This window comes from Porites lutea, chromosome 3 (genome assembly GCF_958299795.1).
Source record: "Porites lutea chromosome 3, jaPorLute2.1, whole genome shotgun sequence".
NCBI lineage: Eukaryota > Metazoa > Cnidaria > Anthozoa > Scleractinia > Poritidae > Porites > Porites lutea.
In genome coordinates, this window is record NC_133203.1 from 39,188,361 (window position 1) to 39,204,353 (window position 15,993).

Genomic DNA, 15,993 nt, shown 5'->3' on the forward strand with positions numbered 1-15,993 from the left:
GCAGACTTTGGACGTCTTCGGAAGACTTTGGACATCTTCAGAAGACTTCGCAATTCTTCGGGAATCTTCGGAAATGATCGTGTCGTCTTCAAAAATCCCAGCACTCCCAGGATAAAAATCTCACGCTTATATGTCAGAAAAAGTTGGCAGGTGTATTATCCCACAATTATTAGTAACTGGCTTATCAATATTATAGTGCTCCCAATGTACCTCGAGTGGGAAGCATTTTATTCATTTTGGTTTGTGTACACAGTATTCTGGGCTTGTTCATTACTTGTTTCAATCTGTCATTTGCCACTGTACAAATGAGAAGAGAACTGGAGGCAAAATGCTTCCCGCAAAAGGACACGATGACGATATTTGACTACAACTACCAGAATTCATTTCAGTTTTGCTTTGTTATTTAAATTTGCCAATCCCGCTGAGGATTAAAGAACAATAGCCTTAATTTGCACAAGAAAACAACAAACTCAAGGATTCTGGTAGTTGTAGTAAAATGACGTCATGTCCTATTGTCCTATTGTTATTGGGATTGTTACTGGGGATGTGGTGGTCAGCTGTCTCTAATCACAGTCCCAGAGGTCTTTGCAATAAGTTAACTCGGCCCAGTTTCCGTCTCATGTCTAAACTAGTGAATTGATCACAACATTTTGATACTTTCTGCTGCTGGGCTTGTTTTGTGACAGTTACAGTAACACATGTCTTTACTAAATCTTGGCTTGATTTACGCTCCTCTCTCGGTCCTCCCAAAAGCAGCTGGTAACTGAGCCTATACTAAATCCCAATTTAAAGAAATCTCACAACGTTTTGATGACAGGTATCGTTGCCACAGGTCGGAGAAAAAATTCTTCAAGGTCAGGGAATTTCACTTTATTGTCAGGAAAAAATTAAGGCTTTGAAATCAGGGAAAAGTGAAATTTTAAAAGTACGTATTTATTATTTTCCCTCTCATGGTGCGTACAGGTAATGGAAAGCCTGGAAAGTCATGAGATTTTTAAGAATTTGATTATCCAGGCCTTGAATGTCATTCTTCATTTTGTAGGATTAGAAGTCTTTACAGTTTAACTTGTATTAGACAGTCACCCTTGTGAAATGACCAGATAACCATGTAGTACTGCCCATTGACTGTTTAATACTGGTTGGACAAACGTTAGAGTTAATCATAGCCTGTCACAGACCCTCTATTTTCTCTTTAGAGATTATCAAACCTGGGTATGACAATAAAAACCATGGGGGATTTATTGAAAATTAGCACGCTTCTCTTGCTCCACGCTCGCTGTGCGAGAAAAGGAAAAAGAGAACAATGTCAGGGGATGTACTGGGTGCTAGTGCAATTCTCGTGCTCTGCAGTTCGCTCACATGCTCGTTGATTTCAAAAAGAAAAAGAAAACAACGTCTGTTTATAGGCTTAGTTAATCAAGAAAAATAGAGATTGTGATAAAGTGAGATATCCACCACATGACAAATTGACCAGAAAAAGGTTTCTTCTTCTTTTTATGCCAAAAAAAAGGAAGTAAAAGACCACTGTATAGACACATATATCAGTTGCACTTAATGATAGTACATCTCAACAACATAATGGTTTAGCAGAGGTAAACACGATAATAAAAATGCATAGGGATTTCTTGGAAAAGGAGATGGTGACTCAGAATGCCTAATACAAATCACAAGTACTTAAAGGAAATGATTTCTTGGACATTTCTTTATTCATCCGTCAATAAACGGTGATCTCTAAATAATACAGTTGTGTAGGAGCTTCTTGTACAGTCTCTCCTGATTGGTCGCAGAAAACAATGACATGTCATTCTTTCAATATTATTGTTTCAATATTGTTCAGGGTCAGGGTTAGGCACCGTTGGTGACCTCTCTTCCGAGCAGCTGCTACATGACCCCAGATAATACAGCATAGGCACTTTTAACATGTATTATATGATCAAATCCAAAACATTCTCAGAAAAGGTGCTAAAAGCAGCTTTTAAAGACTTTTGAAGTTTTATCGTGTTCTTAGTACAGAAAAACCTTTATCTCGGTCACATCCTACCATGCAAACACAGTGCTTACTAAATCAAACGCCACATATGGCAACAAAATTACCAGTTAACACATTGCCTTAGGAAATGCTGCAACCAAACAGATAAATCAAGCATCTTGTAATTTATTGCAATTCATGGCAACTAATAATACTGATAAAAAATAATAATGGTAATAATAATAATGGCAATAACAGTCTAACATAAAAAGAGTCACTGGAGTTGCGCAAAAGAGCCAGAGATCCTATACAAGGTGTAACACTGGGATACTATTTACTTGAAAATACTAAATTAATATTTATGTCCTACATACAATTAAAAAATAATGTAGACCAATCAAGTGCAGTGTGATAAATCAGCTTGACCCGGCAGTTCCATCGACAAACTTAAGATCACCAGGCCGGCCCAAAAACACCACAACACCACACCTGAATGAGTGTAAATCGTAACTAAAGTGAACTGCACATGGTAGACAGTTCCAGCTATTCACAATTCTGTTAAAGTATGAGTTTTTTAAACTGGTAGTCCTGGAAAAGTTTTTCCTTAGTTTCAAGCAGTCAAAACTCCAAAAGGTGTAATGATCGTCCGGACAATAAAAATTTAGAAAACTACTAAAATCTACATTAAAATAACCATTTAAAACTTTAAACAAAAAAGTAGCATCAGCTTTAAAGCGCCTCTGCTCAAGAGACACAAGATTAAGCTCCTTTAAACACATTCGTAATAAACTGTCAGATTAGGAGATAAACTTTGTGGCTCTACTCTGCACACGTTTAATTAAGTCAATGTTTCTCTTGGAGTGAGGTGACCAAACAATCGAGCTGTACTCCAGCTAGGATCTCATTAAAAGTCTTTAATGTAGGTAAAATAGTACTCTGTCAATGCGGTCACCAACGGGCCAAAAAAATTTGGCCATATTAAAGATTTGGCTGTATTAACTAGTTTTTTTCTACAAGAAAATTTATTGCAGGTTTTGTCAGGCGGCCAAAAAAAAGTAGCCGTAATAACGAGGTGACCGTATTAACAAGGTGGCCGTATGGCAGGGTTTCACTGTACATCAAATAGACCTTTCCATGTACGCGAGATTAAACCCAACATTCTGTTTTGTTTGGAAACCATGCGATTGACATTGGAATCCCAGGAGAGGTTATGACTCACAAGTAAGCCAAGGTCCTTGATCTCTGAAACAATATCTAAGTATGAGTCATACATTTGCGTCCAAGGGCTGTTTATCTATATCTATATGACCCAAACAGGAAGACTGGCGTTAAAACTAAAAACATCTTTCTGTTTCACTGCAACTTTATATTTACAAAATTTGACATTTTTAAAGAAAGCAAGAGCTTTATTTATCACAATTGTTTTCATCAACTCATTGAAATTCGACTTTGAATTAATTGCCACCCTCAAATACACTCTGAAGCAATAGAAATGCTAAAAAATTAATGAACTCGTGAAGTGTTTAATCAAAAAAATATGGTAACTATTATTGGTATCAGTAATGGTAGCCTGCATAGCAGGCGACATAAGGGGTAGGGTATTGGGAGAAAGGGAGCAGGGTTGGAGAGTTAGCTAGGAAATTGGTGGGCAGAATACAAAAAACACCAGCTCTTATAGCAGGCACTCCCTTCCCTTTTCCCTTCCATGCTCTTCTCTCCATCCCCCTCACCTTTCTGCACTGTCCATGCAGGCTCTAACAGTGGTGGAGACAGAAGGAAGTCTGGGGGTGGGCTCCTCTCCTATTGACCTTATTGGGAGGGGTACTGGGGAATGGAAGAGGTAGGTGGCTAGTATGAATGTTGTTAAATTGCTGAAAAGCGATTATCAAGTCACAACACTCTATTAAATGGCGTGATACCTTATACTCACAACTCTGTGCAGAAATTCATAAAATTTTCACGGGCTTCTTTGATAATATAAGAAACCAATAAATAAGTTCAAATCTTCTCAGTAAAATAACGGGCATGAAGTCCCTTTAAACCTTCTTTGTCATGGTGTAATAAAATTAAACAAGTCTGGCTTAAAGACGTACTTTTTCTCTTTTTTATCCAAAAGGTAACACAAAGAAAAAGGATTCATAGAAGTTTACAGCTGGAAGCAACATGGAAAACATAACAGATGAAGAAGGAGATACAAGGGAGTTAATCAAAGATGTAACAGTAAGCTCAAGGAGACATAAGAGAGTAAACACTGGGAAAAAGCCTTATAGATGTGAACAGTGTGGCAAGTGTTTTAGTGTACCAGGAAGCCTAAGGATACATGAAAGAGTTCACACTGGGAAAAAGCCCTATGAATGTAAACAGTGTGGCAAGTGTTTTAGCCAAGCAGGAAACCTAAGGACACATGAAAGAGTTCACACTCAGGAAAAGCCTTATAAATGTAAGCATTGTGGAAAGTTCTTCAGCGAAGCAGGAAATCTAAGGAAACATGAAGGTGTCCACACTGGTGAAAAGCGTTTTGAATGTAAACAGTGTGGTAAGCGTTTTAGCCGAGCAGAACACCTAAGGTCACATGAAAGAGTTCACACTCAGGAAAAACCTTATAAATGTAAGTATTGTGGCAAGTTCTTCAGCGAAGCAGGAAATCTAAGGAAACATGAACGTGTCCACACTGGTGAAAAGCGTTTTGAATGTAAACAGTGTGGTAAGCGTTTTAGCCGAGCAGAACACCTAAGGTCACATGAAAGAGTTCATTCAGGTGCAAAGCCCTATGAGTGTAAACAATGTGGCAAGTGTTTTAGTGACTCAGGAAGTCTGTGGAAACATGAAAGAGTTCACAGTGGAGAAAAACCCTTTGAATGTAAACAGTGTGGCAAGTGTTTTCGCAGATCACAACACCTCAAGGCACATCATCAAAGCATCCACACCCGTGAAAAGACTTATCAGTGTACAAAGTGTGGGAAATGGTTTAAAACAGCAGCAAGCCTGAAGGCACATAAAAGAGTTGAAGCCGGAGAAGGACCATATAAATGTAAGCTGTGTGGCCGGTGTTGTTCTGGAGCAGGAACCCTTAGAACTCATGAAAGAATCCACACTAAAGAAAAACCTTATGAATGTAAACAGTGTGGTAAGCGGTTTACCACTAAAGAAAATTTAAAATGCCACGAGAGAATCCACTCTGGGGAGAAACCATATGAATGTAATCATTGTGGAAAGTGTTTTAAACATAGAGGAAACCTAAATAAACATGGAAAAGTCCACACTGAAGATAGACCTTATGAATGTAAACATTGTGGTAAATGTTTTAAAACGACAGACAAACTAAAAATTCATGAAAGAACCCACACGGGGGAAAAGCCATACCAGTGTAAACATTGTGGTAAATGTTTTAAAACGACAGACAAACTAAAAATTCATGAAAGAACCCACACGGGGGAAAAGCCATACCAGTGTAAACATTGTGGAAAGTGTTTTACCCAATCAGGAGACCTACAGACTCATAAAAGAGTTCACACTGGTGAGAAGCCATATGAATGTAAACAGTGCGGCAAGTGTTTTAGTCACGCAGGAAGCCTAAGGATTCATGGAAGAGTTCACACTGGAGAAAAGCCTTATGAATGTAAACAATGTGGGAAGTGTTTTAGTATATCAAGAAACCTTAGGGAACATGAAAGAGTTCACACTAAGGGAAAGAAATATTTGCGATTTGGATTGGCCACCATCGAGAAACACAGCTGTTGGATTTGCCAAGAGGAGATGAACAGTGAAACTCTTCTTCTTCAACATTATGAAAGCCATATGAAAGACTTACGTAAAGGATATAGTTCTTAAAATATGTGTTTGATTTACTAAAGTTGACGAGTTATGATGATCAGAAACTAATTTTATCCAAAGTCACGTTAGTTCTACTCTAGTGTACATCTCCATTTTCTTGTCACGAGGTTCCCTGCTAGCAGAGGTCTCTCACGACTCATTTTTGCCTCGTCGTGAGAGACCTCTGCTAGCAGGGAGGTCACGAGGTTGAAGGCATATAAACATTGTGATATAAGCGTGCAAAAAAAGTCGTGTCCGATAGCCTGGGGCTAGTGGATTTTGCTATCGGGCTAACGAATTCTGTTCTCAACTTGCCCAACAGATAAATGATGTTTTTTTTAGGAATTCAAATTACAGAATAACATAATCAATCCTGCTCGTCAAAGCTTTCTCTCATGCTAGTTGACTTTTTGGGCTGGCACATGCTAGCTACAGCGTGCCTGAATGGTAAGCTATAAACCGACTTTCTTTGCACCCTATGATATGACTTACAGTTACTGTTACAGTAGTTGATTTTTGCCCATTTTCGGGTATTAGTGTGTTCGTTATTGTTACGACCATGTCCAAATTTGAACAGGTTTTTTGTTAAGCTGCACTCTTACTAGCACTGAAACATGTCTACACTAAGAAAGTGTATAGGAAACATTTATTTTGTGAAACATGTTTGTTTATGATAATATTGATGCAGTTTTCTGGCACTTGCGTCTTAATTATCTACCAGTACGTGTGAAATGGTTTTCTTTGAAGTGTATTAGTGTAGGGAGTACCCTCCCCTGGATTTTATTGCCTTACAATATGTCAATAATCTTGAGACTCAATGGTCTCCTAAAACGACGCTTAATCTCGAAAATCTCATTTTTTTTTTAAAAAAAATCTATCTCGCGGTCTAAGAATTATTCGCTAATTTGTTAAAGTAGACCGGAATGTTTACAATACTGCCAACAACAGTGCCTCGATACATACTAATCAAATCCTCCTACCTAGCAATCTGCTGGAACTATCTCCATGATCTTTCACACACGTTTTCAAAAAGATTGAAACTGCCATGAGGTGAAACTGCATGTCACAAGCGCTTCGTTTTCTACAGATAATAACCGAAAATCAAATTGTCCATTTCTTTACCATATTTCTAACCACAGTGTTAGGGTATTGGATAGGGTTCGGGTTCCCCTTACCCTACCACTAAAACAGCATTCTTTTAAGCAAAAAGATAGACCCCGCGTTTTACTGACACCCCAACACAACTCACAGTAAGGGCCTAATCATATGAGCCGGGCTGGCTAGCTTTGCCAAGGAGACTTTTATCCCGGAACCGCCATTTTTATTTTGAGATTGGAAGCAATGAGCATGAGCAGTGTGTTACCTGCTGTCATGTTCAGGTTTGGTTCATTTGCCGGACCGCCCGCCAAGCGGGATATACTTGGGAAATTTCCACCCGGGAAATATCTTCTATTGGTTTGAAACTATAAATTGAGTTCTCTTGCAACTCTTCCTTTTCATAAAATTCAGTTTCATTTTCAGTTGCCTTGAGTAGGGCCTACGCAAATCGACTTGTAGATGAACCGACCGGTTTCCATCCCGACTGATAGCCGAAATCACAGAGGTCGCATTTCTTTCCATAATTCTTCGGCTTCTTGTCCACTGACGGTACTCGAGAAAAAAATAAGACCTTTATCTCGAGTGCTTTTGCCTCCACGACCGACTATCAATCAACATGAAGCACGCCATCTCGTTTTTTTACTCTTTTGGTCCACGAATATGGCGGCGTAGCGACGGTTGCTAAGATTTTTGCCACGTGAGTAACAACGTTGATCGTGTTTTAGAAACACCAATAAAAACACCCATAGGCTTGGCACATTCTGCCCAGCAGAATTTCGAACAGAATACGCGATTTTTGAGGTGAGCATTCTGCCGGCAGAATCAACAACATCTTCACGTGCAAACCGCCTCCGTGACAGTTATTTTTAAAGTACTTATATTTGTATTCTCTCATACACGAATCACGAAAGCGGCAAATTCCAAAGCTTTCAAGCGCAAACTGCCGGCAGAATTTCGAGCGGAATAAGCGATTTTTGAGCATTTTCTATTTTGAGAAATTCTTAACTTGATTCTGACGTTTGCTGTTACTCTGCCCTTCCCCGTATACGTGAAGCTACTCTCTATTGACAAATTTCCTGCGTCTGCTTGTAGGTCCACAACACTTTGACAATGCCTACGTAATTTTGTCACCATCAAGAGAGGGTCTCAATGGGGTTAACCGATAGGCGTAAAACGACCAAAAATTTGGTCGATAGCCGTAAAAATTGAAAAATTTTAACCCTTAGCCGTAAATACGGCAAAAAGAGTTAACCGTAAAGGAAATTGTTCCCTAGATTTGTTAATTTTAAGGAAGGTGCTACACTCACGGAATGCGTTTTTTATTTCCTGCAGCTGGGTACTGTGACTCCGTACGCACGTTACGCCAAGCGCCTTTAGGTGGTGACCTAGACTTAGCCTCCATTTCCTCCGCTCTCTCGGGGAACTACATGTAATTTGTTCCATAGCGAAAGTGTGGCTTCTTACTGGAGATTAATATTTGGCGTCTTCCCAAGCCATCTCGATCAAGGCATTTCGGTGGCGAACTCGCTTGGACTACGTGACCCGAAACGCATTAGCCGCGCGGAATAATGCACCTATCAACGTTATGCCGGGGGGGGGGGGGGGGGAGGCAGGGCATGGGGTGGGGATTTGATTGTCTTTGTTGGCCCTGGGGTAGGGCATTTAACTGATCTTGTTCTCCCAGGGGAGGGGATATTTGAATCTTTCTACGCCCGACGTGGAGATATTTGACTGCCGACTCGGACGAAAAAGACTGACACGGAACATATGTTTTCCACTTCCAGGCTTTACGCATGCGCTGTACGGTCTGGAAAATCATGAAGGCCAACGAGAACAAGCGAAAGCTGGGTGGATTTCACTGTTTTGTCTTCAAATTTAGATTTTTTAGTGTGCTTTTGATCAATCGGTAAAGAGCAACCAAGTGGATTTTTGCAAGTACAATTATTGATCAGTGTATGATCAGTGCATGGCTCATTAGCTACAATCACCCTTTACTAAGAACGGTATATTTAAACTTACAAAATGTGGACTTTCTCCTAAAGTTTCTGCATTCTACGCAGTGTAACAAGGATTATGGTTAAAACGTCTCGTTGCAACCGTAACAGGAACATGTATCTTTGGTGATGCAGCAACGTAATATAAATAAAGATTGCTGAGGTTTATTTGGAGATATTTTTATTGTGTCTTTCTTGGGTCCAGCCTTGGGATATTTGATAGCAATGTGCGGCCCGGGGTGGGAAATTTAGTTGCATTTGACTGGAATGATTTGCCCGTGGGCAGGGAATTTGACTGCAAATTTTTGAAAAATGTCAAATCCCCACCCCATGCCCTGCCTCCTCCCCGCCGGCTTTACATTGATAGATGCATAATGAGGCCTACGGACAAGTCAACGGCAGACAGTCGTTCTGTACAGTCTTTCTGTACAGTCTTTCGCTATCATTAAAAACACTGGACACGGGGATTTTTGTTATCGGCCGTTTTCACACTAGTGCTAGAAATAACTTATCCGTCTGAGACTGGCCTGTGTAAAGTCACCCGCTCCCCCACAGACACCCCTTCTCGGGTCCTTCTCCGATATTTTCTGAGGGGAGGGGCTGCTGTACACAGGCTCTCTGAAATGGATAATCCATCTTCAAACTGTCCGTCAAATTGATGGATAAAGTCAGGCGGATTGTTCATTCAAAATTAAAACTAATCCATTTTCAAATTAAGACTTATTACCTAGCTGGCGCGAATCATTAAATGGATAACCCGTCTCAGACGAATAGTCTGTCTCTAACGTAAAAACGGCCATTTGTGTTATAAATGAATAACGCGTCTCGGCCTAGCCTGCGTAGCAGGCGCTTGGAAGTAGTGGACACAAGAAAAAACGGGCGCGAGAAGGAGACAAGCGAGGGGAGATCGAGGGAGCGCCTGCACGGAAGGCCCCCGAAAATCGTTTACCGCCCCCTCTCCAAGTACCTAGCAGCCGTTGCGTGATCTGTTAAAAGTTTTGACAGAAAACGACTGACCTTACACAAACAAAGCGTGCCGCTAAAAAGCGTTGTACATTTTACCAGACATAACTAATCGATGACATCAATGACATCAATGAAATCAATGAGTAATCAATAAGTAAATCGATAGGTAATCAGTTGATTAGTCATTGATTATTGCCGATGATCAATGAGTAATCGATGACTAATCGATAGGCCACAAAATTTTTGGTCATCGGTTAGTCATCGATTGCATCGATTAGTCATTGATTGCATTGTTTAGTCATTGATTTCATCCATTACTCATCGATATCATCTCGTAGCTGCAAACGTATTTGGCAAAGAATAACAAAATTAAATGTAAACAGATGTTTCCAGGTTTATTACTCAGAAATCCAGGGCCACCGGCAGAGACTGGAGATGCAACAAAAGAAATTGAAGGAAGCCCAAGAGAAAGAAGAGAATGAAACATAGAACGTATGAAACAGGGACCTGCAGAAAATATGACAATTGATCACTCCAGAAAATACCATAATATTGTCATACCATAATGCTCTTTGTTTGTCGCCCCAAAGTTTTGCATAAGCATTGTTTTCAGCTTCTCTTGGGGCCATTTTAACTCCCAAGAGAAACTGAAGACAATGCTTATGCAAAATTTTGGGGTGAGAAACAAAGAGCATTATGGTATGTTAGGGTATTTTCTGGAGTGGTCAATGGTGGTTCTTAAACAACTCCTAAAAGATAAAGGAATCGCGTTTAGCTCAAAGGCCAAAAAATCGGAACTTGTACAAATATTCAATACTCAAGCTGGAAATGTAACTGCTTATGACGGATGTTTCCCTAAGCCGCAGCAGTTTTACTTTGCTGACAAACACCCACCAAAAAAAAATCGATAACCACGTACAGCTGCACGTACTCGATTCTTGTCAGCGTACTTGTTAGTTTCATTTCCATACTGGTTGATTACTGTTCAGTTGTTTTGTTATTAAATAAAGAGTTGGGTAAAGTGAAATATTGCACAATTGAAAATCATCTGTATTTGTGATTAGCACTTTGCGTCTCGACATCGTCAACAGGATCTTCAGATGCAAGGAAAAATGCGTCTAACACAGATAAAAGAATCACAAACGAAAAAAATGGTACAAGAAAGCAAGAAAAGTGTCTTTCGTGCGCAGTATAATAGTCGATGAGTAATCGATGGGTCATCGATGAGCAATCAATTACATCAATGAGTAATCGATGTCATCGATGAGTAATCGATAGGCCACAAAATTTTGGGGCTTCGATTACTCATCGATTACTCATTGATCATCGCCAATAATCAATGACTAATCGACTGATTAGTCATCGATTACTCATTGAATACAAACTGATGTCATTGATTATCGATTAGTTATGTCTGGATTTTATCCTCGGGTTCTATCTTCGGCTCCCTCACCCCTCGCGTGTCTCCCTCGCGTGCGCCCGTTCTCTCTTCGCCCACTACTTCCAAGCGCCTGCTACGCAGGCTAGCCTCGGCCTTGAAGCTCCTTGAGTTGGGCGTTCGCGTGTCTTCTTTAATTTGTTTTTTCACAAAGATTAGTTGATTATTTTCAAATTGACTATTGACATTTCTATGTGTAAAATAATATTAGAAGTGAAATACTTTATAAAAAGTATGATCCATCAAATGTTAAAATTTTTCAAAAGAATTGCTTATTTCATCCCGAGATGATCCGAAGAACTTTATTTTGCTTTAAAGATCCAAGAAATACAGGTTAATACAAGTTAATACAGGCTAATTAATATTTAACTATTTGAAACAAAAGAAATTAATTTTTAACCGTAACTGAAAAAAATTAACAGATAGCCTTAAAAGAGCCAAAATTTTAGCCGACAACCGTAAAAGCCACCACCCCATTGAGACCTGCTCAAGAGCTAGAATAGCCATTTCAACAAACCACCACTCCAAACAGAGGAGCCTGGGGACAAACATTGGCTCCAGATCCCTCAGAGCGCGCGTTTAAAAAATCAAAATGTCCGCAATTCATTGGAGTGCTGTAGCTTTATGTTCGCTGTTTGACTGGCTCTGGATCGTGCTTTGATTGACAAAAAGGTAAAGTGAAAGATAAATTTAAGTGCATTCTACATACATCCCAAAATCATTCCGATTTTCATATCGTTTGTTCCTGCATGCTAACGTAAACCAAGCTTTTTAATGCGTTTTGTTTTATGCTTCTGGTTTTGAAAATGGGTTCTCAGTAAACAATTTTCTTGTCCATATACTTAATTACTTGCTTACTTACGCTGGGAGTCATCTCGGGCCACCCTAGAAAAATCTTTCCACACTATCTGATCGATTATTTCTGTGGTATTTGTCCAGTTCAATGTACTAATGGGTGCCAAGTAAACAATTTTCTTGTCGATATACTAATTACTTACTTACTTAGGCTGGGAATCATCCCGAGCCGTCGTAACAAAATCTTTCCACACTACCTGACCGACTATATCTGAATGCTGCCGCTAGATTAACTGTTGGAGTATCGAAATTCGACCATAAACCTTGCTCGACCTACACTGTCTTCCTGTGATGAGGGGGGCGTAAGGGGGGTACGAATACCGCAATACGTTAAAATACCGCACAGAATAACATAAGAAAACCGCAAACCGCAATGAAATTACCCCAAAATTTCTAAATACTGCAAGCCGCTTGGTTTTGTAAAACCGCAATACCGCAAGTTAAAACAAGAATCACCGCAAAACCGCACCAAAAATCGAGCAAAACAGCATCACCGCAAACCCTTACGCCCCCCCCTTCTGATTTATCACATCCAGTTTAAACTCTTGCTTCTGGTTTACAAAGCTCCGCGTCATTAAGGACCCGACTATGTCAAGGACTCTTTACACATGAAGACTTACCCAACTCATTCCGTGTGCTCAAATGACCATAAACTTCTTGCTGTTCCTAGAACTAACCAAAAGACATTTGGTGATCGCACCTTCGCACACTCAGGACCTTTTCTCTGGAACAACCTACCTCGTGAAATACGAAAAGTCCAACTCTGTCTCTGACTGTTTTTAAGTCAAAGTTTAAGACTTGCTTTTTAAACTAGCATACAATCCATCTTAACCTCGTATGTTTCACATAAATTTTTATATTTCTAACTTTTTAAATCTTACATTGTAAACAGACTGCAGAACAGTCTGTATTTTTGCGTATTCAAGTACACACGAACAGTCAAACAAAAGGTCTGGAGTGAGGCTGAAAATGGAGAATGAGACTGGGGAGAGATGCTAAAAATACTGACTGTCCAATTTGCATTCATTATATTTGTTCGAATTCCCCATTTTTCCCAGCCACAGGCAATTTCCATTGGCTAAATTTTGATGCAAGCTGTTAACAAGTTGTCAAGTTATGTTTCCAACAAGTCATTCGCGATGTTTCCTACGGTGATGAATTTGCTGTCCGTTGGCGTGTTCAGTTTTTCTCTAATTTGCAAAAGCATCGCAGCGCAGTTTCTAACGGTCCTTTGTTCCGGAAGGTAAGAAAACTCTTGTGGAGAAAGATTCTCTTTCGTGGAGGACAACAAAAAGTTTGTTTATCAGAAGGTCAGCCAACCTTGTTAACATTTTACCTTTTTCTAGTAGGGGCAACATTTTCAGAGCTTATCAGTCTACTCTTAAAATTATCGAACTGTGTTTTGAAACAACGGCCGAACATTCTGCAATAATATTTATTTTCTGAAGCGCTTGGCTGGGCTTTCTCCCTCTTTGAGGAGCAGGAACAGGCTTTGTTGACATACTGCCACTTCCACTCATTTTTGATCTTCCAAAAGCACTACATTGCCCATGGAAACAATGCATGAGACTGCTTTGGAATTACTGGATACAGCGTTCACCACAAGATTCGAATCCAAGTGCAAACAATAACATGCGCTGTACTCTTGTGTAATCGGTCACTGGGTGTATCAAATTTACAAAGAGGGTGGAGTTTTGAATAGATTTTCCACACCTCGACAACATTTTTAAACACCCTGGTCAGAACGAACTCGTTGTATGGAAAATGGAGAGTTCATTTTTCTTCTCTCGCCTCAGCCTGTTCGCTTTGCTCATGTGAGGCTCTTGCACTACTCTAATGCCACACTAAACCAATTTTGAGAAAAAACACACTGTTTTGCAGTCTTCATTGTAAAGCACTTTAAAATATTTTATAATTTTAAGGATACATAATTCTAAATTATTCTTATAATTGTTATGATTATTATTATCATTATTATTGTTATTATTATTGGTATTGCCCAGTCCATTGTCAACTTTAATGGCATCAATGTAAGCTTTAAGCTTACAATGTATGTAGTTCGTAGTCTACCTCGATTTGGGTGTCCTTGTTGGGAATCCCAAAGCAGCACTTTTGAAGCATTCTCTTCATTGTAACAAGCACAGTGGCCAGCCAATCGTATTAAATCTTCTTGCACAAATTGTTTCATTATTACTCCAGCCTATAGCTCCTGGTTGTTCATATGCACAGTTGCCAGTGCACGTTAGGGGCCGTTTGCAGTATTCTGGTGTAGCATCCATTGACACGTTTCTCCAACTTCTTGATCACAGTCGACGTTTCACTTCCATAGAGCAAGACAGACTCCACAGTTGCTCTAAACAGTCTCATCTTTGTTCCTTGTGGGAGCTTTGATTTCCACACTTTTGTTCATTTTGTTGCAAGCTATCCAAGCTGAAGCCTTTCTGGCCTTGAAGTCTTGTTCTGAGTCACTGATCCCTGAACCCAGATACTTGAAGTTCTCAGCAGGTTCAATTGCTTTGCTTTCTTGTGTTTTGAACCCAGCATCAACATGATGGTAAAAGAACATGCATTTTGTCTTCTTTGCATTTGGCAAAAGACCAACCTTTGCCGAAACTTCTTCAACATTTTCAGTGCTTGCACTTGTTGAAACTGATCACTTAAAAGAGCCATGTCATCTGTACACAAAAAAAGTTTAGATAAATGACTTTTTCAGCTTTAACTCTGCGTCCTTGTCTGGGCCAACTCAGCAAGACTCTCCTCATGACCCTCAGTAGCCTCTTGTAGTACATAGTCCAGTAGTACATACATGTAATATGTTTGGTGACTACAGAACTGCAGACCATGGTAGTAGAAAACTACATGTATGGGACTGCCTCCAAAATTAAAGTGGCACCCTCAGCTCAGGCAAGAAGCACTCTAATCTTGTGGTCTCCTGTGGTTTTTTGGGTGTCCTGTTGCTTTTTAGTCATTACAATCAGGATATAATTTTGGCAAAATTAATGATTTTTAAGGGGTATGCCCTCGAGTGTCGTCATAACTTAATTTCAAACATAACACTCTTATTGCAACATTCAAATTATGCTAGTTATGCACATTGCATGGAGTGTTAACAGTTTCAAATTATTTTTCTATGAATGTAAACTGGTCAATAAAGACCCAAATCCCAAAGAACTTGTGATTATAGGACTCCCTTGTATTCCTTTATCCCGCAATTATTATTAGTAATTTATTGGCCTATCAATATTATGGTGCTCCCAACGTTAGACTTACAATTTATAACCTCTAGTGGGAAGCATTTTATTCATTTTGGTTTGTGTACACTTTATGCTAGGCTTCTTCATTACTTGTTTCAATCTGTCATTTGCCCCTGTACAAACGAGAAGAGTACTGGGGGCAAAATGCATCCAGCATTTGTTTTGGGACTGTTACTGGGATGTGGTGGTCAGCTATTGGCCTTTTTTTCCCTGTCTCTAGTATTAGTCCCAGTCAGAGGTCTTTGCAATAAGTTAACTCGGCCCAGTGTCCCTCTTATGTCTAAACTAGCGAATATTATTGATCAAAACATTTCGACGCTTTGTGCTGCTGGGCTTAATTTTTGACAGTTACAGTTACACTACGTCTTAACTAAATCTTGGCTTGATTTATGCTCCTTTCACGGTCCTCCCAACAGCGGCTGGTACATGTAATATTGAGCCTGTACTAACCCACTTTAAAGAAATCTCCCATAGTTTTGATGATAGATATGGTTGCCACAGGTCAGGGAAAAAATTCTTGAAGGTCAGGGAATCTCACTTTATTGTCAGGGAAAATTTAAGGCTTTGAAAGAAATGAGGGAAAAATGAAATTTTAAAAAGTACATA

At 39.6% G+C, this 15,993-nt stretch overlaps 1 protein-coding gene across 1 annotated transcript in view; it reads left to right on the forward strand.

Annotated features, from left to right (window-relative positions):
- Positions 1-15,993, forward strand: part of LOC140929984 (uncharacterized) — a 36,270-nt gene that overhangs the window by 16,346 nt on the left and 3,931 nt on the right. Inside the window, exons 3-4 of the mRNA XM_073379655.1 lie at positions 1,838-1,844; positions 4,112-5,792. Of these exons, the coding sequence (XP_073235756.1) occupies positions 1,838-1,844; positions 4,112-5,792 (1,688 nt within the window). The remainder of the gene's footprint in view (positions 1-1,837; positions 1,845-4,111; positions 5,793-15,993) is intronic.